Below are 21827 nucleotides of genomic sequence, written 5' to 3' on the forward strand. Positions count from 1 at the left end.
CCGGAAAGCCTTTCAGGGTCTCCATTGGGATCTCTCCCTTTTCGAGTCTCCAACTGCACTTGATGTTAATACTTCACAGTAAACTCATCTTTGTTTTTCAGTTCCACTCTGAGTACCTAGGGACGGCGGTGTACTAGCTCTGGGCCCCTGCGTTCGCTCCACGTTCGGGGCTGGGCCTATGCTACCGCAGGCGCCCGCTTCCTCGGCGTGTCTGTGTGCGGTAGTGTCCTAGTCGTCCTCCCCTCCTCCTTCGGCATCTGCTCTGCATTAGTCTGTCCCAGGCCTCCGCAGGCGCCGATGATTGAATCATCATCATTAACCAGGGCCTGCCCCCCCATCCCCGGCGGCAGGGGGAGGATGGGGGGGGGGGGGGATAAGATCACTACCAAGTCCCTGGGGGTCCCTCCCTTCCCGCCACCCTCTCCGAGACTCCGCAAAGCCCTGAGAAACTCCCGCTGTGGAGTCGGGAGAAGGCCCGCCATCGGGATGAAGCTCCGTAACGCAGATGCGTCAGCCGACCAGGGCGACATTAGGAGGAGAAGGCCCCAGAGGGGCTTCTTTAGTAGGGTCGTCGGCACAGGAGATCGACGACCCTGAGCGGTGGCGGGCGGAGATCCCCCGGCCTTTTGGGGTAGAAGGGGGCAGTCTTTCGCTGGCTCCAGAAGTTAGTCCTGGGGTCGGCTAGGGTCTACTGTGACGGTTACTACAGGAGGTCAATGGGATAGGATCCCTCCCTACGCCCCCCCCATTCCCTAATTACGGATTGAGGAGGGGGAGGGGCCAGTGGGGCTCAGGTGAGCACACGGGGAGAAAGGGACATGGGCGGGGCCTTAAAGACGGCCAGCGAATCCGAAAAGACCTAAGCCTTCGTTGCTGGGCGACAAGTCCCGCCCCGCAGGCGGCACCGGAAGTGGCAGGCCGGGATCAGCCTTTAAGATGGCGTCTCCTCAGGGGGGCCAGATTGCGATCGCGATGAGGCTTCGGAACCAGCTCCAGTCAGTGTACAAGATGGACCCGCTACGGAACGAGGTGCAGAGGCGGCAGGGTTACTGCTGTGGTCGGCTGGCGGTGCGAACTGGGGCCGGCTACAGGACGGGCGGTGGCTGGCCGGGCGCCCAGTGCGCCTGCGCAGAGACAGGGTGCCCAGTGCGCCTGCGCGATTGCGGTCGGGTTGCCAAACTCTGGGCTAGGACGCCTGCGCATTGTGCCGCCCACGTCGTGTAGTCTCCCCTGGGAAAGGAAGGTCGAGCGAGTCCATGTGAAGGGATCCCCCGCTGTGCGCGGAGCCCTCTGCTGGGCGGAGGAGGAGTGTCAGCCCCTGGGAGTTAATACTCCGCTGACCGCGCAGGGTGCGGGGCTTGGCCTTGGGATCTGAGCAAAGAGGCGACTCCCAAGCTGGGAAGGCGCACGGGTTGGGCTTGGTGGGGGAAAGAAGGGTGATCGGTGACGGAGGGTATGTCTAAAGGAGGAGGTACGAGTAAAGATCAAAGACCTGAATGAGCACATCGTCTGCTGTCTGTGTGCCGGCTACTTCGTGGATGCCACCACCATCACAGAGTGTCTTCATACTTGTGAGTGCCCTGGACCCTGGGTGGTTCTTCCAGGCCCTAGTCCCCACCAAGTTGGCTGCCAGCGTCTGGGCTGCCTGCCCCAATCATCCTGGCATCCTGCCCAGCCCCTGAACCCAAGTCTCAGAGGGCTGAGAGTCTGCTTTTCTCTTCCTGCAGTCTGCAAGAGTTGTATTGTGAAGTACCTCCAAACCAGCAAGTACTGCCCCATGTGCAACATCAAGATCCACGAGACACAGCCACTGCTCAACCTCAAACTGGACCGGGTCATGCAGGACATTGTGTACAAGCTAGTGCCTGGCTTGCAAGACAGTGAGTGACCAACCTGACTTTCAGGAGCCTCTAGAGGAGTGATGCTGGGTGGCAGGCAGCTGGAGGTGACAAGGGCTTTGGAGGGAATCATGTAGGTAAAGAGGTTGACAGCCAGAGGGACAAAGAGTGAAGGAGGGCTAATACGTTACTTCTGATACTCCACTCCCTTCTAGGTGAAGAGAAACGAATTCGAGAATTCTACCAGTCCCGAGGACTGGACCGTGTCACCCAGCCCAGTGGGGAAGGTATGTCCCTTGGCAGCAAGAGGGTAAAGTAAAGCCCCTAGCACATTCCTCCTGCCTAGTTTTGCTCTCTGGGGAAAAAGGAGTGTGGAACCTGTTCCACCCTTCTCACTACTCTGTCTTTCTCAGAGCCAGCCCTGAGCAACCTTGGCCTCCCCTTTAGCAGCTTTGACCACTCCAAAGCCCACTACTATCGCTATGATGAGCAGCTGAGCCTGTGTCTGGAGCGGCTGAGGTGAGGGGCAGGTCGTAGGCTGTCTGAAGTGACAGTGTCAATGACCCAGAGCTGGGGAGAAGTGATGGAGTGTCTGTTCCCTTGAAGAGAGTATATCATGGCTCTGGGCAGGGGACAGGGGGAAGGATAAGTCTCTCTAACTTGTGTCTGTTTCCCTCTAGTTCTGGCAAAGACAAGAATAAAAGCGTCCTGCAGGTGAGAGGGGCTGAGGGGAGCGCCTCTCTAAGGAGACTCACCTCTCTGTGGCCCTTCCCTCACACACCTTCTCTTCCCTCTTCACCCCCAGAACAAATATGTCCGATGTTCTGTTAGAGCTGAGGTTCGCCATCTCCGAAGGGTCCTGTGTCACCGCTTGATGCTAAATCCCCAGCATGTGAGTATTCCCACAGTAGGTTTTCTTTGAGGGGGAAGAGGCTACAAAGGGAGGGGCAGAGTCTAGGGTGGACCAGGGTAGTTCTTGATATGTACAAGAGAAGAGTTCCTAAAAACTGTGCCCCATCTCCCAGGTGCAGCTCCTTTTTGACAATGAAGTGCTCCCTGATCACATGACCATGAAGCAGCTATGGCTCTCCCGCTGGTTCGGCAAGGTGAGCCAGTGCTAAGGCAGTCCTCAGGGCAGGGGTGGGCTGTGGGCCTTTTGGGTAAGAATGCTCCCGCTGACTACTTCTTCCCCTGTTCTCTCTTTAGCCATCCCCTTTGCTTTTACAATACAGTGTGAAAGAGAAGAGGAGGTAGGGGCCAAGCCCCCACCCCATCCCTCTCCCCTTCCTTCCTCAGATATTTATGTGAAATTAACTGCGGCTTTATTTTTTGAAATAAAAACTTTAAAAAAGCATCTCTCTTCTTCCTTCTTGTCCTACCACACACTCATGCTTTGTCCTGTGTCCTGCTTCCTCAGAAATCCTCTGAGTTTCATCAAGAAGGAGGGCCTTGCTATGTCCGTGGCCCCCAGCGAATTGCCAGAGGAGAGGGGTAGAGGACCCTACACATGTAAGACTCAGAAGGTGAGCTAAGTGAAACCAGGCCACCCGCACCAGCTCTTTTTGGTGAAGGGAAGGCTTTCTGGAGGGGAGCTCTCGTGGTCCTTGAGTGTTGCAGCATGTGACACAGTCCTGAGTGAAGGTGTCGTAATTCAGGAGTGGCGAGAGTAGGGCTAGGGTTGGACAGTGGCCACTGCAGGACTGAAGAACAGTGATATGTTAAAGAACAATCTAAACAATTACACTATGGGAGGAGTCTTAAAATTGGTGGAGGGGGGAGCGGGTGTCGTGGGGAGCATGCGGGATAGTCAGCGTTGGAGACCTGGCTGTCCAGACAAGGTTCAGCAAGCCTTCAGGTACCTGGGCTAGGTGAAGTCAGAGTGGGGAGAGGGAGGTTGAGGAAGAGAGGAGCTGGTGCCCGGGAGAGCAAAGGCAGCTTCAAGGAACAGCAGGAAGCAGCAGGGCTAGACCTCCGTTGGTTAATTCAGCAAACATCCCTTGTCTATATGAGCCCGGCCGTGAGCACTGGGCTCTGCAAATAAACCCAGCCAGTATCTCTCTCCACGGACCTCTCAGTGGGGTAGCCAGAAACGTGCCCAACTGGGACAGTAACAGAGGGAGACTGGAGGCCAAAGTAAGGAGTTTGTGAAGGACGTGATGGGCTGCTGCTGAATCCGGACAAGCGGGATGGAGCAGGCAGCATAAATGTCACCAAAACCTAAGTTTAAAACCTAAATCTCTTGCTGGTTGAAGTCTGACTCCACGAATTCAGTGGGGTCATTGTGCATAGCTGGTGAGGGCTGAAGGCACCAAGCTTCCACTTGGAGATCAGGTGGCAGAGGACTTGGAGGGGGGCGTATAGTGAAGGAGCCAGGGACTTGAGGGACAAAAACCTAAGCTCGCGACAGGTGTGCAGTCTGCCTGGGCTTCTCCCCCAACAGATGAAGCTTTTAGGCCAAGAGAAAGGCACATGTGAAGAAGAGCCCTGGGATGCGCTGGGCAGGCAACAGGGATGGGGTGGGGACACCGCAGAGCTGCTGGCCTGGCACAATTCCTTCCTGAAATGATCTCCAAGATTCCTAAGGCTTCCCATGTTTAGGGCCTCAGGCCTGGACTGCCTCTCCCCCTCACCCCATACTCAGCTGTCTGTGAAAGCCTAAGTGACACCTCCTCCAGGAAACCCTCACCAGAATCGGGCTTCTTCCATTGCTTTTGGGCCAGTCTCTACACCAGCATATAACTCGGGGGTTTTGATTAATTATATCTATGCCGGGGTTCCACACTCTCTTTTCCCTGAATTTAAGCTCTGGGGACTTGGCAGCTGACAGGAGCACGCCACACTCAGGCTGTTCTCAAGGTGTTTGGGCATCAAAGGGCGTTTTGGAGGAGTGACTCCTTGGGAGAGGTGTGGGCTGGGGGGAAGGAGAGTAGAAACGCCCTGGGAACTTGGGCCCAAGCAGCTGCAAGAGTTGGGTAGTAGTCTGGTTGGGGCTTGGCAGCAGCTTGGCGTCAAGAAGCCCCAGTCAGAAGATAAGGCTGCCTGAGGTCCCCGAGACATGAGGACCAAGCCTCAGGATGAGGCCTTTGACGACGCATGGCTTGTGGCCAAGAAGCAGCGGGAAGGCGGGCAGGCCTGGATCTGGGCGGGGAGCGGCTGCCCCGCCTCGCCCCCAGCTCAGGGGAGTCTTTTTGTCTGTCAGCGGCGGTGGTGGCGGCAGCTGCGGTACATCTCGGCTCCCGCGGTGGCTGACAGAGGCCAGCTGCGAGCTCCGCGCTCGATCTATGGGTCCATTACCCCGCGCCCTAACCTGCCCCACGCAGACCCTGTCCCCCGGGGTCACTCGGTCTCCATCTGGGCCAGGGCGGGTGAATAAGCCCTTGGTTTTCTTGGGCTCCGAGGCCTAGAACGCGCGTGCCGCGTTCAAAGACGGGTCGTGAAGGGTCATCCAGGCGCGCAGCCGGCCCTCTCCGGGGCGCCCTTGACGTCGCAGCTCTGGCTGGAGGCGTCATCCTCACCTGCAGGGCCAAGCCCGCCCTTGCCCCTATCGTCCTTTCTCACCTAGCTGTTTCCGAGGTCCGCACTCAGCTGGGGGAGGAGGCGCCAAGATTTGCTCCCATCTTTGGCACAGAGGGGGACCAGTTCCGCTCAGCCTGGGCAGTCTTTCCCAGAGCTTGTGCGGGGCGGGGAGGAGGAGAGAGGGAAAAGGGACTTCCTTGGAACAGTGAGTCTCGGGGAGTATGCGTGTGTGGGGGTGGGTGGGGGGGTGTCTGAGTATCCTGTCGCTACCCCATCCCAGCCCGCACATCCCCGGGATCGTGGTGGTTGCGCAGAGTTCTTTGTGAACCAGGTAAAGGGCCGGAAAGAATTCACAGACCCAAGGCCCTAGAAGTATTGAAACTAAAATTTAAGTGTCTGAATCGGTTTACTCTGCATTAACGTTTTCTAAAAGAGAAAATTCCAGAAGTGTGCGAGATGGACGGACGCCCTGCCCCATGCTCCTCTGCCTAGTTTCCTCCCTAAACCCCCACTTCCCTCTCCCTCCAGGAACGGATTTTCCCTGAGCGTGGGGGGAAGAGGCCATCCACAGCCACAGGGGGTTATTCTGAGAATCCCCCAATCCCACCCCCAGTACACTTACAGAATTCAGAGGAATGCATAGGGCGGGAAATCCGGAGACTAAAGGTCATTTATTGAGCAGAGCAGGAAGAGGGGGGTTGATCTGGGGCGGGCCTGGGAGAGGAACCCTCCGGATGAGAGGCTGAGTGGGCAAGGCAGATGAGACATGCGGTGTCAGGGAATGAGAAATAAGGTGGGAGTGATGAAGAAAGGGAGTAAGGTGAGAGAGAAGGTGGAGGGATGAGGAAAGGGGGTGGTGAGAGGACGTGTGAGAAAGCATCCTTAAGTGGGAATCTGAGGGCCTTCCCCAGGGAGTCGGAATGTGAGGATCTCTACAAGGGGAGGGAGCGGAGGACCCCGAAATGTCTGAAGGGAAAATGAGAGTAATCAGAGGAGGTGGGAGATGGGAGGGATTTCCTGATAATGCTGGGAGAGGGGTGGACGGTGGTGAAGGTTCATGGTCCATCCATCCGTGGATTGCTCTGGGAAGAGCAATCTAGGGCAGGGAGGGTTGGACAGTGGGGGTGGGAGGTATGGCCACAAGACATGAGCAATGACCAGGCACTGGAGAGCTTTGGCGCTCCCAAGCTGGGGGGAAGCATATGAGACAGAGGAGCGTCCACCCCCCCCCCCAAGCCCAGAACACAGGTTTAATCTCTTAATCTCCCTCATTAATCACTCACCCTCCTCCTACCCCCCTCTGCGGATTCGGTTTCTCCCCAGCTCAGGTTCCAGAGGCTTCGCTGGGAAAAGTCTCCTCCTGTGGCCCCACAATCGTCTGGACAAGTCCCTGGCCACTGGGATGCCCTTGTCGGGCTCTGCTGTCAGCAGCCTCCTCCCTTTCGTAGTCTCTCCTTCCCTCTCCTCCCCCAAACTCACATCTGGGGATCGTTCAACCCCATTGTCCAACCCCCATTATCTGAGCTGGGCTGCAGGGGGGAGGAGGTAGGTGAGAGAGATGAGGGGGAAGAAGGCAAAGGCCCTTCAGGAGAGCCCCACACTCCCCAAGATACTCTAGTAATTGAGAGCAGAGAAGAGATGGCATGACAGCTACATAGAGGATGCATGAGTAAAGGTTGTAGTGTCTGTTTGGTGACAGGCCTGGGACATGAGCTGGGCAGTTCCTGCAGCCTCCTGAGACCCTTTTTAATTGCAGATTAAGTGAAACCATCAGGATGGTTCAGTGGATCTCTCCTGGCCCTCCCCTGCCCCCCACCATTAATAACCAATTAACAAGGTCCTGAGGCATCTCAACTTTCTTCCGTGGCTCTGAGCCAGCAGTGGCCCATTCAGCTGAGTGTGTTGCTCAGGCTGCCATTAGGACACCATGTGAGTGTCTGGGTGTGTCTGGTGGATGGGGGGTTGTCAGTGAGGGGAGCCCTTTATCAAGAAGACCCTGTGTTTCTCCATCTTCTTGGGGTGGGCAAGGTCACTGCCTCAGGCCATGTGAGGTTCCCTGACCCTCGTTATCGAAGAAGTCTTTGGCGCAGGTGCTTCTGATCTCCTAAGCTCTGGGGCACCACAGCTGCAGGCTCCCCATGCACCAGGGAATAGACAGATGGACAGAGGATCACTGCACAAATGGTGGGAGGTGCAGAGGTCTACAGAGAAGGTGACATAATGGAGACTCTAGGAGGGACCAACCCGATTCTTCATAGCACTGTTTGAAACAACTAGAAGAAACCCACAGCAGTGAGTTCCTCAGGAGTGGGGAGTTCCTCAGGAGTGGTGGGGCTCCTCTGCCTCTGGGCTGTGAATCCCACCTATTTGGGGTGTGATATGCCACCAAAACCCTGTTGGGCTTCCACTGGCAGAGCAGCACTGTCCCAGAACTGCCTTTTTCCTACAAAGGAAGGTTTCGGGTGTTCACCTGGGTGTGAGCCCAGGACTGGAATAGGTGTAGGAGAGAAGAGAGAAAGACAGGACACAGATGACATAGGAATGAATATCCCAGGCTTTAGAGTTTGTCCCTGGGTTGACAGAGGTTTGTGTCTCAGGATCTGATTGGGTCCATGAAGCCTGCCTTTCAAGTCACTCTTCTATAGGGAATGACCCTGATGTTCCTGGGCAGTGACCAGTGGCCCCTCCCGCCACTGCTCCTGTGGTGGTTTCTCTGCCTCCCTAGGCTGGGGAACTCCTACTGGAACTACAGGAGCTTAATAAGGAGGCAAAGACAGATCCATCGATTGACAGTCCGATGGAGTAACCAGAAGGCCTTCAATGGAGGCCAGTCTTCACTGGCAAAGACTCCTTCTGGGCAGTCGCACCAGCTCCGGGTTTGCTGTGTCCTCTCTCCTGAGGCCCAGGTCTCCGGACGCTTCTCCATGTGTTTTGACTTCCTCAGGGCCTCTGAGCTTGGTGGGACAGCCTTGGGTCCAGCCAGAGAGCCGGCTGGAGTCTACTCACCTGCGCCTGCCTCCCCATCGCATCCCCACTATTCCCAATTGCAGTCTCTCTGCCCGGCCAGGTCCTTCCATGCCTCAAGTCCCCCCAGCCCCCCGCGCCGCACTAATAACTTCCAGCCGGCAGGACCTCTTTAATAGCATTCTGCAGGAGTGGGGCCGGGACGACAGAGTCAGGTCAAGAGACTGAGGTCCTTCCTAGGTGGGATCGGGATACTAGCACAGTCTGCTCTGATCTCCCTCCTCGGAATTTTGCAAATCCCCAGCCGTTGGGGCCAGGGAAAGCAATTTTATTGCCGATGAATTTATGAGCCGGAGCGGCGGTTAGGCGGGGCGTCCATGGCACACAGAACCTGGGGGCCGCCCACGAAGGGTCCAGCCCGAGTGTGTACGAGGCCGCGCCTGGCAGCGCGGAGCAGCACCGAGGCTGGGTCTGGTGAGTTGTTCCGCAGACTTCTCTCCGCGCCTCCTCATCCTATGGAAATACCGCTCCCGAGACATCTACCAGCTCCAGAAACACCGAGGCCCCGAGGTGGGGGGGTGGGGGTTCAGAAGGAGGGGCACACGGGGCTCGGGCCCAGCGTGGGGGCGGGTCCGAGGCGGGGGGCCCAGAACAGGAGCCGCACACTGGGGCCCAGGCGGCTGCGGAGCGGAGCGCAGCGGGCGACGGGACTACCACAGCCCTGCTGGCCATGAGCTCGGGATCCGAGCCCCGGACACCCCCGACACCCTTCAGCATCGCAGACATCCTAGGCCCGCGCGTGGTTCCCCGAGGACCCTCTGCGTCACAGCTTCCAGAGTCGAGCCCGGGTCCCACGTCGCCGCTGTGCGCGCTGGAGGAGCTGACTAGTAAAACTTTCCGCGGACTTGACGGACACGCTCCGCAGCCCTCTGCAGGTATAGCGCTGGCCAGGTCGCGCACTGTGAATTGGCCTTCTCCTCATCTCTCTCCTCCAGGTTCTCGGTCTCAAACCTTCGTTCACCCTGGCCGCCACCCTAATCTGCCCCATGCCCTCAGCCCACGTGCCGGGACTTGCATCTCCCTCGCCTCCCCACTTTTCCGTTAGTTCCCAGGCTCCGCAGCCGCTCCTGGAGGCCACCAGCGGCGGGGGGAAGGGCCAGTCTGTCGAGAACTGAGCGACCCCTCGGTACGTTCGCGGTAGGCTGGGCAATCGCGACAGAAAAAGGCCAGAGATGGAGACAAAAGGCCTGAGCCGGAGGCTGTAAACGTGTGAACTAGGGCAAGGGCGGCGGAGAAAGTGCTGGGAGGCGAGGCTCTGGCCCCTCCGGGTGACCAAGCTCCTCTCCTACCCACTCTCTTCTCTAGAGGGCGCAAGGAGCAGAAGGTCCTTGGAGTGGCAAGGGGCCCGGGACTCCACACTCCACCTTTCCTTGCCCTTTGTAAGCCCCCTATCTCCCTTTTGGGCTGGAGGAGGGGGCGCCCGTGTCACTTAAAAAGGGTAAGTCGAGAGTGCCCTACAGGACCCACGAGTCTAAAGAAGGACACGATCTGGGTTCTGTTACACTCACCATGCCAGCTTGGCTGCCTCTACTCTGACCAGGGCTGGCCCCCGCCTCTGGTGCCGGCCCCAACCGGCAAGCCCCCTCTACCAGGGGCTCCGGAAGGCCTCAAAGGCCCCGCACCAGACGGCCTGTCTCTGCACCAGGTCTCCTCTGGCCTGTCCCACCCTTCTCCCAGGCCTCCGTCTCCCCAGGATGCGCTCAGCCTGCTGCCTCCCGTACTCCAGTAGCCAGTTCCACTTTGTGCCCCGCCTCGCCTCCCCCACCGCCCCCCGCCCCCCGCCCCGCACCTCGGCTTGACCCCCCCCCCCCGCGCAGTTCAGTAAGGGACCGTGGTTCTGGCTGACGTCCGCCTTCTCGCTCCGCTCACCCCAACCCTGGCCTGACCCCACCCCCAGCTCTTCCTCCCGGGCCAAGCCTGATTCCCGCAGGCTGGAGGCTGACCCTTGCCTATCCCCACAGGCCGCGCCGCCCCGGGCGCTCTGAGCCTTGGCCCCGCCGGCCGCCGAAGGCGAAAGTCACGCACGGCGTTCACGGCGCAGCAGGTGCTGGAGCTGGAGCGGCGCTTCGTCTTCCAGAAGTACCTGGCGCCGTCGGAGCGCGACGGGCTGGCAGCGAGGCTGGGCTTGGCCAACGCGCAGGTCGTCACGTGGTTCCAGAACCGGCGCGCCAAGCTCAAGCGCGACGTGGAGGAGATGCGCGCCGACGTGGCCTCGCTGCACGCGCTGTCCCCCGAAATCCAGTGCCGCCTCGCGCTACCCCACGGCGCCCCAGGCCTCGGCCGGCCGGATTCCGGGCCGCACCTGTCAGACGAGGAGATACAGGTGGACGATTGAAGGCAAAGCCGCTTCCAGGGCTCGGGCCGTGGATTTCTCGCCTCGGCGCTCTTGTCCGGTTACCCCGTGGAGGGAGCGCGTCGATCTGGGCCTCTTGGGCTCACAGACCAGACGCCCGCCTTTCCCAATTGTTGAGAATAGAGTCGAGACTCCGCCACACCAGGCCTCGGTCCTGGCGCCCGGAGCAACAGGAGCAAAATCTGATTACTGCGCAGATTCCGCGCTCGGCGCTGTGCCGAGCCTTTAAACGCGATGTGTCCTTTAACCCTCATAGCAACTCCGTCAGGTAGGTGATATAATTGTGCCCGTTTTACAAAGGAAGAACCCCTAGGTCAGGATTTGGACCTAGGCATCCAGCTAGGCTTCAGAACCGGTGCTTGTCAGCCCCCTGCTCTGGAGACTCCCGGCTGAGGGGAAGCGGATGGGACTCTAGCTGCGGCCACCCCTCCGCTACTGGCTGCCTTTGGTCGCAGGACTGTACCGGGCCTTTGATCCGCCGCTGCCTGGGAGACATTGCTTCTAACCTCTAGGCCGGCTCCAGAGGGACCACGTCGTGCCCGTCTCTTTCTTCTTTCCCCACCCTGAGGTCATTTGTTAATGGGGTCCTGACCCTTCTCCCCACTTCCGCCGAAAGAACCCTACGCTGAGACAGGCGCGCAGGGAGAGGGACAAACCTCTACTTCTGGGACCTCCGCCCTGCACTTGGGCGAGGAAAGTTCCCACCAGGATGGTAGCGGTGGCGGGACAGTTGGGGAGGCTGGCGGGCCTGCTGAGGCAGAGCTTGGAGGAGAGGCCGCGGGGTGGAGACCCCAGTCCACCCCTCCTCCCCCAACCCCGTGGACATTTCTGAGATTAATTTATTACGCTGGTGATTAATCACCCTCCTGCAGTGTGGTGGGGAGGGAAGGGGAGCACTCAGTAGCTACAGGCTGTCCCCAAGCCCAGCCACCCCACCCATCTTCGGGAGACCAGGCTTAGGCGCCTTTCCTGCTTCCCCTCACTCTCTCTCAGTCCTTCCTCCCTCCTCAGATCTTCCCATGCTTCTGCCCAGAAGCCACAACGATGATCTGGGAATAATCCATCCAGGGTTCAAGGAGGGTCAGCTGGGACCTCAGATGCAGGTGGAAGTCCCAGGAGAGGATATTTCAGGGAGGGTGAACAAGGCTGGAAGGCAGAAGGGAACCTGGCATTTTCAGACAGCAGCTACCACTTACTGAACACAGTTCTAAGTGCTTTGCATGGATTAATCTTCACAATAACCCCATGAGATAAGAGAGTTTAACTTTAAGGATAAGGAGACTGAATCACAGAAGCCCAAGGAAACTTGGTCAAGTCATGAAGCTTGTAAGTGGTGGGGCTGGGAGTAACCTGCTTGCTTGTCAGACTCAGGAGCTCATGCTTCTGGCCATTACAGGTTCTGTCCCTGTAACTGTGACTGGGCCTAATTGAAAGAAGAAAAGGGTTTACAGAGAGAAGAGAGGACACGGGACCAAAGGTAGGAATTTAGGCATTGTACTGTAGACAGAGCCTGGTCCTTGGAGGATTTTGAGGAGAGGCATGAGAGCAATGTTTAGGGCAGGCTAATCTGGCTGCATGTGCAGGGTGGACCAGAGACTGGCAGGGACCTTAGGAAGGTGTATCTCTGGCTACTGCAGAAGGTAAGAGCTGAGAGAATTAAGGGCCAGATGTGGAGGAGGAGGGAGGTTGTTCCAACAGAGGAATATTCCCCCAGTGACCGAAGATTGCATGAGTCAATGATGACCTCACAAACCTAGGCAACTGGAATACAAGTGGCATCTTGCATAGAAACACACAATGTCTATTAGTGTAGAGCTAAGAATCTGTCAGCCATTATGTACAAAAAGTATTCCTTGCACCTGTGTTGCCTCTTCGGCACACATATCTCCCCTGGTGCCTGTTCAAGGTCCTTTCCCTGTTCCCTTGATCCCTCTGTAAAGCCTGCCTCTCTGGAACCTTTAGATTAGGGTGAGCAACTCATTCCTGTTTGCCTAGGACCTTCCCAATTTTTGCACTGAAAGTCCCACACCCCAGGAAATCCCTCAGTCCCAGGAAAAACCAAGATGCTTCCAGCTCTGGGGACTCAGAACTCAGGCTGCTGCGTCAGAACCCTACCAGTTAGCAGTGTGAACGTGGGGCAAAATGGGAGCAAGGTGTCAGGAGTCCTTTGGCTGTTGGAGAAAATTCAAGTCCAGGATAGGCTAAGAGGTACTGAGGAAGGGACATTTCTTTGAGAGGCTGGAAGGGCAAGGAGCCAGCTCAGCCTGAAAGCAGAGACACCACACAATAGTGGTGGGTAGCCAGGAGCCCTAGTGGAATCCCCAAAGCAGAGAAGTAATCCCCTAGCCCAGAACAAGAAGGCCAGATGGACTGGCCTCTTATGGAGTCACTGATGTAATCATCCCCTAAACAAACACAACCACCTCTCCTCAACCCCACTCCCCAACCAGGCAGAAGCAAAGAACTCCTGGGGCCAATAATTCTAGTTAGGAAGGTAGGGTCCGGGGGAGTTAACTGACTCTGAGCCATAACCCTCTTCCACTTGAGGCTTCCTAAATTCTAGCCCAGTGCTGCCGCCTCTTGTAATCAAGCCCCAGATAAACAAAACTCAAATCGGTATCACCAAAATGGCCTCTGGATGGGTGTCTCCTCCTCTAGGTCCTAGAGCGCCGCTTCTCACTGTTAGGGCACTCAGGATCACCTGGAGGGCTTACTGAAACACAAATGGCTGCGCCTCACCCCTGCAGTTTCTGATTTAGAAGGTCTAGGGTGGGGGCCTGGGAATCTGCATTTGCAACAAGTTCCCAGGTGAGGCCAATGCTGCTGGTCCACGGACCACACTTTGAGAACCACAGTCCCAGGAACTCTTTATTTTGTGAAATAAGCAACAATTCACTCATACTCCTCTCTTCCCACTGTGGGGTTCATGAATATGTAGGACAGTTGCAGATAAAAATCAGTTTATTTAACACCCACTATTTCCCAGGCACTTGGTAGGTATTTTCTCACACTTTCTCTTTTAGTCCTCACAACAGCCCTGTAAGGTAGGGATTGCGCCCATTTTATGGATGAGGGACCTGAGGCACAGATGTTGAGAGACCTGCTCAAGGTGGCCCAACTAGTAATGGCACACTTCATCCTGTGATAGAGTATTTAAGGGGCCTGCAACCATAAACAATAAAAAGAAGTTGGGAAACCCCTATAGAAAAGCAGGTGTTCCAACACCTCCTATCTCTGGGTGCGAATGGAGTTGAGCAAGACCCAAAGGGCAACAAGAATCATTCATCCTGATGAATGGTTCCTCTGGGAAAGGCATTCTGGGAGGCCTAAAAGTCCCCTGCAGATCCACATTTAAATAAATTGAGAGTCCCAGGTGGGCTAGGGAGGAATCAGCCAGGGGCAGTTGCCAGGATCTTACAGGAGAAACCAAAGGAGATGATTCTTATACAGGAAGTAATTATAGCCTTCTTTGGGGGCAGGGACCCTTGGTGGAAGAACTCAGTACATTCACACGGGGAAAGCTAGTTACAATGCTCAGTGCTGGAGGGGAGAAAGCATGGCCAAGGTGGCAGCAGCCTGGGCACCTGCTGGGGCCCCACTGGTGGGAGACCAGCAGTGAGGGAGTGTGGAGATGTTTGGGCTCTGCTAGCTCCCTGCAGGAGATGGTAAGGGACTTCTCAAATGCAAAACCTTTGGTGAATCTTCTAGCAGTGGGAGGAGGTGAGCACCAGTCCACTGGGCAGAGGAGAGGTCAGAACGTGTATAGACATGTGGATAGGAAACAGCGCATGTGGAGCTGGGGCTAGAGAAAACAGGGCCAGAACTGGGATTAGGAAGAGGTGAACATCCACCCAGCTGAAGGGTGGGACTCAGGCCTTCCTCATCACTGTGACCCCATTCCTGAGCACAGAGCTCTGGCTGGCCAGTGACTCCCCAGGGTCAAGAAGCAGAACGAGCCCCACATGCCCCCTCTGCTGGGTCTGTCGTAGTCTGAAAACCTGAACTTTTGTACAGATCCTTTCTTGAGGCTTTTTAAAATATTTCCTTACCGTCCCCAAAAGAAGCCATCTGCTTGAGAAGCAGAGAAAGGCTGTTTCAGTGGACGCAAGGCTCCTTTCGCTCATCAGAAAGTCTCTGTGGCAAGAGGAATGACTGCCAGGGGTGTCTTTAACTCTGGTATGAGAGTATAAGGTCTCAAAATATGCTGCGAACTGCTGGCTCACAGTGTCTCTCATCCCCGTGCACACAAGGCCTTGTCCTAGGAGGCACAGGTCCTTCTTCATCTGGCCTGAGGTAGATGCTGAGGTCCAAGTCCCAGGATGCCCGAGTCCTTTGAGGGGTCCTGGAGCTGGAGAGGATGGGGTCTTCCACTCTGAGTCTGGGGAAGGGGCCAGTTGGAGTGGCTCGGGTGCCATGGGGGATAATGCGAAGGTGGAGACAAAAGCCCAGGGGGCCTTGGAGCAGTGCTTCGAGGGCGACTGAGGGAGAGGAGGCCTGAAGCCCCCAGCTCAGCATGGAGAAATGGCTGGGGGAACCCAGTAGACAGAGGTGGCGCAGGGATTCCTCTTCGCTGATCCTGCTGAGAATGGGGGTGGGGGAGCACCTGATACTCTTTCCCGGGAGCCCAGCAATGCCCCTCATTCCACCCACTCCTGGCGGTGCTTGGTCTTGCCATCCCAGCCAGTTCTCCCTGCTGCCCTCTCAGCATGAGAGTGGGCCTGGCTCCCTTACCAGAGAGAGTTGCAGAAGGCAAGAGCGGAGCTCTCGGGCTGCGTCAGGCTGGGATCCGCCTCTCAGAGTCTCCTGGAACACAGCAGCTGCCTCCTCAAAACGCTTTGGTCCCAGAGGGATTAGAAAGAGGAAAGTTTAGGTGTCAACAGGGTCAAGGAACTTAAAACTAGCCCCTTTCCCAAACTGGCTCCAGCTTCTAGTACCACTAACATGGTGACATTGTGGTACTAGGAGCTTAACATACTAGAAGACTTGAATGTAGACCCGATCCACACTCTATCCCACCCAAAGTCCTCTTCAGCCTCCAACCTCACACCATTACCTGCAGTCCCATTAAGGCCTTGCCTAGGCGGAAGAGGCCCCGGGGCCAGCCGGGCCGCAGGGTAAGGGCCACCTGAGCATCGGCCAGGGCCCTCGCTGGCTGACCCAGCCGCTCATGGCAGAAAGAGCGATTTCCAAATAACCTGATAAAGATAAGGTGACCAAAAGTCTGGGTCCTCAGCACCCTGCCTTGCCCTGACCTCCCAGCACAGTGACCAAGCCCCTACCTACCGGTGGTCCCGGGGGTTGAGTTTCAGGGCCTGGGTGAAGAGGACCACAGCCCTCTGGTAGAAACCATTCTGGGCAAAGCTGGTACCCAACTCTGGGGAGGAGAGAGGGTGGGAAGGGTCAGACGGGGCTACCCCACAGGGGGTGGGGTGAGGAGGGAGAGAGAAAGACTCTCACCTGCCAGCTTCTGGCTCTGTTGTAAGGCAGCTGCCAGCAGTCCTGGAGATGCCTGGGGATAGGGAGCAAAGAGAGGCAGGACTTGAGGCCTCAGCCTCCCCAAATCCTCCTTTGTTTGAACAGTTAAGATTGCAGTTAGCATCACCCAAGTCATGTAATTCTCATGACAGCTTTGCAAGAGGTGTCAGCTCTACCTTCCTGCAGAGGAAACTACTTAGGGTCAGGGTGACAGTGATGGAGCTTGACTCCAGGTCTCTTAATCCTAGGGCCAGAGAACTCTTTCTACTGGTCACTGCCCTCATGCCTTAGAACATGTGACTTCCCAGATCCCTCTGGCACCCCTTCCACTGGTTCCACTTGAGGTTCTTCTGCCCATCTCACCTCTGCCTTAGGACTCTGCCTGGGGCTGTCTTCTCTTGGAGAGCTCCCTTCCTCCTGGCCCATCTTCTCCTGGGGGCCCAGGCTCTTGCCTTGGGGCTCCTGGCTCAGTCCCTTCTCTCTGTGGGCACTGGGGGGCCAATCCCCAACTTTGCGCAAAGCCAGAGACACAAAAGTGCTAGATAGATCCAGTGAGTCCTGTGAGCAGAAAGGACAGTTAGGGAGGGGGTGGGGATGAAGTATGTCCTGGAGAGGGGGAGGGAAGTGGGGTGTGGGCAGAGACCAAGAAGGGAAGGGAGGGGGCTCTCACCTCTTCCTCACCACACTGTCCCGGAGCTGGGTTCCCAGGGCTGGATGGGGGGCTCCCATCCCCATCTGCGGTACCCTTGGCCTGGAGGGAAGGTGGACAGGTACAGAATTGGGATCATCTTGAGCCTTCTGAGCCCCACCTTCCTGGCACTTGGTGCTCTTAGTACCTGCCTGTAGACACTCACCTTGGGCTCCACACCGTCCTGCTCCAAGCGCTCCTGTCGCTTTCGATCCTTTTGACGCTGCAATAATAATAAGGAGGAGGTATTTTGAGCACTGTACTTCAGTCACACACACACAATTTGTATCTTGAAACTAATTCTTCATGTGTACAATACATACTATATGTCATGTACTGGGCTAAGAATTTTACATACACTGACTTTATTCTTGCAACTCTGTGAGGTAGGTTTTGTTATCATCCTCATTTTACAGGTGAAAAAGCAGACAAGAGAGTCACCAGGCAGAGATCTCACAGTAAGAAGGAGGCAGATTCCAACCCAGGCAGTATAAAGTGACTCCAGAACTACTGCACCATAAGGCCTCTGGGTGACCCTCCAGGCCCTGAGCCCCCTGGGCCCTGCCGGCAAAAGGATCCACTGCAGGCCCCCTTGAGTTCTCTCCTGTTCTTGCAAAACTTCTCTCTTTCCCTCCCCCAAATCCGTCTGGGCTCCCACACTTTCGCCCTCCAGCTACCTTCTTCTTGAGTCGTTTCTTCTCTGCTTTCTGTTTCATGCGCTCCTCCTCAGCCACCAGCTCCTCAGCCAGGCGGTTGGCTTCCTGGAGGACGAAGGGCAGGTAACAGGAACAGAGAGAGGGAATGAGAGAGAAAGCAAAAGGGAGACAAGTAGTATGGAAGGATCTTGAAAGGTCCGAATCGGGGAGAACAGAGATAATGGGCACATGGGATTGAAAGAACCCTGGGCGAAGGTGAAGCCGCTTCTGACAGTCTCACCTCTTCAGTCACCAGGAGCTTCTGGGGCATGGCCACCTGGAGTAGGCTGTCTGAGCCACTGGCGAAGGATGCTGAGGCAGAGGGGCTTTGAGGGCGGGTCTTAGACCCTTGGGAAGGGTACAGGAAGGACTTTTGGAGACCACAGTAGGTGCCCACTCCCTCAGCCCCCTTGCCCCTGTCACTCTGTCCAGTCGTTTCCCCCTCATCACAGAAATGGTTCAGGAGGTAATCTGTCAGGAAGGAGAAAGAGAAGGGAAAGAAAGAAGAACATGAGAGACAGGAGAATCTGAGGGCCAGCCCTCCCCAGGGTACCAGCCTCGATCCCTGGGCCCGGCCCTGCACTCCCCACCATGGTGCCACAGCTGCAGCCGCCCGCTGCTCCCATCCACATGGATCCGGTGCAGGCCCTGGGGGTCACTCTCCACAAGCCGTCGAAGAAAATCCTCTATGTCCTGGGAGGGGGAGGGGAGGGGAGGCTGGTGTTGTGGGGAGCTTTGGGAGAGAGCAAGAGGTTTGGCTGGATTGACCCCTCCACCTTGGCAACCACAAACCAGCCACCCAGCCCGGAGAACCTTAACTGGCCAACCTCTCCCTGCTCAGCACCTCAAAGCACGCTGTTCCGGCTTTCATGGCGCATGACCTCTCTTCACTACTTTCCTGCCTTCCCAAGGGTTGAGTGTGATGCTCAGCCCAGCTTTCTCCACCATCCAGGATCTCCTCCCCTTGGCCTGCCACGAGGTCAGCCACACTGAGGCCCTGAAATGCAGCCCTCTTACCTGCTCTTCGAGCTAATCCCCCTGTCACATCCTTGAATGTGAACAGCCCCATATAACCCACCCTGGAGTTACCTCACACTTAAGTGAGTGCATCAGGTCCTGGCTGGCCTCTCCTCTACTCTTCGTCTGTTTCTCCCCAAAACCAAGCTCTCAGCAATCACTCCCCTCCTCAAAAACTTCCAGTAATCCTCCACTGCCAGGGCCACAGGTAGGATTGAAACTAGCTCCTCAGCCTGAGATTTGGAGCCTTCCAAAAAACTGACCTTGCCCATCCTCCCTTGAAATTCTCCCCCACTTAGCTGCCATCTCCCTTCTGCCACCAGGCTCCTTCTAGCCTTGGGGTCTTTCCCCAGCTGTCCCCAAATCCCTCCTGGCTTTGAGCTTCTTTTTCACCACATCTTGTCTCTTCTTCAAGGTTCAGTTCAAATACCATCTCCAATCAAAGCCTTCCACTCAGACCCTTTCATCTCCAGTTGTCTCTGCCCTCACTCAACCAAGCTGCATTCACATAGTCTGTGTTATACAATTTAGAACATTATTATTCATTGCTTTTTATTGCTCTCTTAACTGGCGAGGCCTCATGGAACTGGAGAGCACACTGTGCTGGAGTGAAGCTGCTTGCATCTTAGTTCTGGCTCTGCCACTACCTGGCCGTTTGATTTTGGACAAATCATTTAACCTCTCTGTACCTCAGCTTCCTCATTCACAAAATGAGGCAAGACTCTTCAAGGCTGGGCCTGTGCGTTCTTGGTTCTGATGAGAATCGTTTCCTCAGTTAGTGTAAGCTTCAGAGGACAGGAATCATCATGTCCCTATGTGGCCTAATCAGAGCCGGCCCCTGACTAGGTGGTGGCTCACTGACTGAGAAACTTAGAAGCCACATGAAACTCCTGAGCTCGACTATAATGCATAGGTAGGACTTCAGATCACTGAAGGATAATCAACTTTCTAAACAATTCTAGATCCAGGGCTCCCCTCAGGAGATAGTCCTGATGCAACGGAATTTTCATTTACACTGCTGGGCACTGTCAACCAGCCCTTTTCTCAAATTCAATTTCCTAGTGGGTTTATTTCAACCTCTTTACTGGAACTTATGCATAGATAACACATGCTCTGGGCCCATTTTCGGCAGCCTCCCTGGGATGTGCCACTCAAATATATAATGTCTTTCCTATATCTTCCACTGTTCTCTTCCTCCTCAGCCCACTCTGGCCATCATAAAAAATAAAGGACTTCCTTGACCCTCCTCCTCTCCAAACACAGTCTATGCTATTCTCTTAATGCACTATGTGGCCATGCATGATCTGGCCCCCCAAAACCTTCATAAATCATCTCCTACCCTCTTTTCACCCTCCTCCAGCTACAGTGCTCTGCTTTGAAGTTTGCTTCCATCTAAGGGCTGTTTTATGTCTTATTTCCTTTGCCTGGAATGCTCTTTGCCCAGTGAATGGCTCATGCCTTTGTCCCCTTCAGATCTCTGCTTAAACCTTCTCAGGGAGGCCTTCTCTGATCACTGCTTTTAAAACAAGAAACCTCTCAACTCCACTCAGCACTCCCTATCCTTCTTCTTTGCTTTATTTTTCTTTGCACTTCTCATATTTGACAGACTATATTGTTTGTTTATTGATTGCCTGTCCCCACTAGATACTTCTAATTCATTGACTACACAGATTTTTGTGTGTTTGGTTTACTATCTTCCCCATGCCTAAAACAGTGCCTAGTACATAGTTGGCGCTCAATGAGTGTGTGCTGAATGAGTAAAGGCAGAGAGATTGGTGAGGAAGCTAATAGAGATGCAGCCAGGAGCTGTATCTGAAGAATCCTATGTGACTCAGTGAGTTTGGACCTTGTTCTGTCAGTGATGGGAGTGGACCTGATCTGGGGAGTGATGCTCAAATGAAGTACTGGGCAAGGAGATGAGTCTCGGGGTGGAATGTTTAGTTAGAAGGCTATTACAACTGTTCAGGGCAGAGAACGAGTTCTTGAACTAAGGCAGTGGCAGCGGGAGCAGGAAGGGAAATGATGGGTTTGATTCAAGAGACAATTCAGAAGCAGCTTTTAGTAACTGCCTAAAGAGGTAAAGGACAGGGGAGGATTATATAGAATGATTCTCAGATTTCTGGATTAAACAACTGGATGGAAGTTTGTGTTATTAACCAAAACTAAGATTAGAGGAAAAGCAACCAATTTGCAAAGATGAATGAACTTCTGGACTTGAGTTTGAGGTTTTAAAGATAACCAGGAAGCAACTGGACGTGTAGCTTTTCAGCTCCCAAATCTGGTTCTGTCCCTGCCTCAACAACCCTATCAGCTACTTGAGGACATCCAAACCCGTGTGCTAGACAAGGCCTTTCAAGCCACTTGCTGCCTTCTTTCCTGCCTCATCTCTTAAGGTTTCAACAAACCCTCCACTCAGGTCTCATTTCAGTGAAGTTCTCTTAACTTTTCCTTGCGTTAGTGTCTTTGCTCACACTGTTCCCTCTGTTCATAATATCTTTCCCCACGGAACTCCTACCCACTCCCCAGTGCTCAACTCAGAGACCCTCGTCCACCCAACCCTGCCCACTTCAAGCACTTATCAGGGCAGCGTCGTCCCGGCCCCCAGCATCCGTTCCACTCCACTCGCCGTGCGCTACGCCTCTCCAGAACCCCTGGAGCCCAGCGCGGCGCCCGCCCGACCGTGGAGGGACTCAGCACAGCTGGCTGAAAAGAGGCAAGACCGAGATAAACACGTAGAGGGGGAGCTAGAGGTTGCTTTACCTCTTTGCCGTAGTCCTCAGGACCGAATTCCTTGCAGAGTTTGGGGACAGCAGCGACCCCCAGCGGGCAGCCAGACAGCAGAGGGCAATCTACAGGAAAGGAAGGCAGGGGCGCGTAAGGCGGAATGAGGGTCGATGGACCGGATCCCTCCGCCCACCCCGTGAAGCACAAAATCCTACTGAAGACAGACAGACCCAAGTGGGGCTGGCCCTGGTCTCCTGAAGCCCTCTTGTCTTGTCACACCAGCTCACCTAGCTTGATCCGCCCCACAGTCTTCGGAATCGGCGCCATCTCCCGTCAACAGTGACTCGAAAGTGAAAGAGTCTCGTATTTGACACCTGCCGAAGGGCGGGGTAGGGCGGAGTAGGCAGCCATCTTTGTTAGGGGCAGAAGCCTCGGACGACGGAGCGCGAGAGAGTTCATGACGGTCCTGGCGGCTCCCGGGCAAGAGACGATGGCTC

At 55.6% G+C, this 21827-nt stretch overlaps 3 protein-coding genes across 12 annotated transcripts; 2 read left to right on the forward strand and 1 right to left on the reverse strand.

The window, feature by feature from the left end:
- Window positions 1–754: 754 nt before the first annotated feature.
- On the forward strand, window positions 755–9441 carry PCGF1 (polycomb group ring finger 1). 4 transcript variants are annotated; one of them, XM_008530321.2, is made up of 10 exons: window positions 869–1029; window positions 1466–1571; window positions 1728–1880; window positions 2054–2125; window positions 2252–2357; window positions 2519–2552; window positions 2644–2730; window positions 2864–2944; window positions 3256–3361; window positions 9314–9441. In XM_008530321.2, exons 1-9 carry the CDS (start codon window positions 937–939, stop codon window positions 3331–3333), a joined length of 810 nt encoding a protein of 269 aa, XP_008528543.1. In that variant the 5' UTR covers window positions 869–936; the 3' UTR covers window positions 3334–3361; window positions 9314–9441. The 4 variants fall into 4 exon arrangements, with proteins under 4 accessions (XP_008528547.1, XP_008528543.1, XP_008528546.1 ...); XM_008530324.2 differs by lacking the exon at window positions 9314–9441 and adding an exon at window positions 8080–8106; XM_008530325.2 differs by lacking the exons at window positions 3256–3361; window positions 9314–9441 and adding an exon at window positions 3045–3192 and having other exon boundaries at window positions 755–1029.
- Window positions 8923–17271, forward strand: LBX2 (ladybird homeobox 2). Its single transcript, XM_070572303.1, has 2 exons — window positions 8923–9253; window positions 10340–17271. Exons 1-2 carry the CDS (start codon window positions 9049–9051, stop codon window positions 10711–10713), a joined length of 579 nt encoding a protein of 192 aa, XP_070428404.1. The 5' UTR covers window positions 8923–9048; the 3' UTR covers window positions 10714–17271.
- On the reverse strand, window positions 13582–21756 carry TTC31 (tetratricopeptide repeat domain 31). 7 transcript variants are annotated; one of them, XM_008530327.2, is made up of 13 exons: window positions 21618–21756; window positions 21367–21455; window positions 18180–18282; window positions 17831–18060; window positions 17572–17655; window positions 17061–17117; window positions 16877–16957; window positions 16570–16764; window positions 16189–16240; window positions 16015–16105; window positions 15785–15926; window positions 15463–15564; window positions 13582–15307 (listed from the first exon to the last, which is right to left on the reverse strand). In XM_008530327.2, the coding sequence occupies exons 1-13, from the start codon at window positions 21655–21657 to the stop codon at window positions 15011–15013; spliced, it is 1563 nt and encodes a 520-aa protein (XP_008528549.2). In that variant the 5' UTR covers window positions 21658–21756; the 3' UTR covers window positions 13582–15010. The 7 variants fall into 7 exon arrangements, with proteins under 7 accessions (XP_008528549.2, XP_008528548.2, XP_070428392.1 ...); XM_008530326.2 differs by having other exon boundaries at window positions 13582–15310; XM_070572291.1 differs by having other exon boundaries at window positions 13582–15310; window positions 18180–18322.
- Window positions 21757–21827: the final 71 nt, after the last annotated feature.

Source organism: Equus przewalskii, chromosome 14 (genome assembly GCF_037783145.1).
Source record: "Equus przewalskii isolate Varuska chromosome 14, EquPr2, whole genome shotgun sequence".
NCBI classification, from domain to species: domain Eukaryota; kingdom Metazoa; phylum Chordata; class Mammalia; order Perissodactyla; family Equidae; genus Equus; species Equus przewalskii.

What these genes read in the sequence shown, in the direction of transcription:
- PCGF1 (XM_008530321.2), top strand. Translation starts at nt 937, where the DNA reads ATGGCGTCTCCTCAGGGGGGCCAGATTGCGATCGCGATGAGGCTTCGG. An exon ending in CACCCAGCCCAGTGGGGAAG is followed by an intron (nt 2,126 to 2,251) that starts GTATGTCCCTTG and finishes TGTCTTTCTCAG; the next exon opens with AGCCAGCCCTGAGCAACCTT. An exon ending in CTGTGTCTGGAGCGGCTGAG is followed by an intron (nt 2,358 to 2,518) that starts GTGAGGGGCAGG and finishes GTTTCCCTCTAG; the next exon opens with TTCTGGCAAAGACAAGAATA.
- LBX2 (XM_070572303.1), top strand. Translation starts at nt 9,049, where the DNA reads ATGAGCTCGGGATCCGAGCCCCGGACACCCCCGACACCCTTCAGCATC. An exon ending in CGCTCCGCAGCCCTCTGCAG is followed by an intron (nt 9,254 to 10,339) that starts GTATAGCGCTGG and finishes CTATCCCCACAG; the next exon opens with GCCGCGCCGCCCCGGGCGCT.
- TTC31 (XM_008530326.2), bottom strand. Translation starts at nt 21,657, where the DNA reads ATGGCGCCGATTCCGAAGACTGTGGGGCGGATCAAGCTAG. An exon ending in CTGAGGACTACGGCAAAGAG is followed by an intron (nt 18,283 to 21,366) that starts GTAAAGCAACCT and finishes TCCCCCTCCCAG; the next exon opens with GACATAGAGGATTTTCTTCG. An exon ending in AGAAACGACTCAAGAAGAAG is followed by an intron (nt 17,118 to 17,571) that starts GTAGCTGGAGGG and finishes TTATTATTGCAG; the next exon opens with CGTCAAAAGGATCGAAAGCG.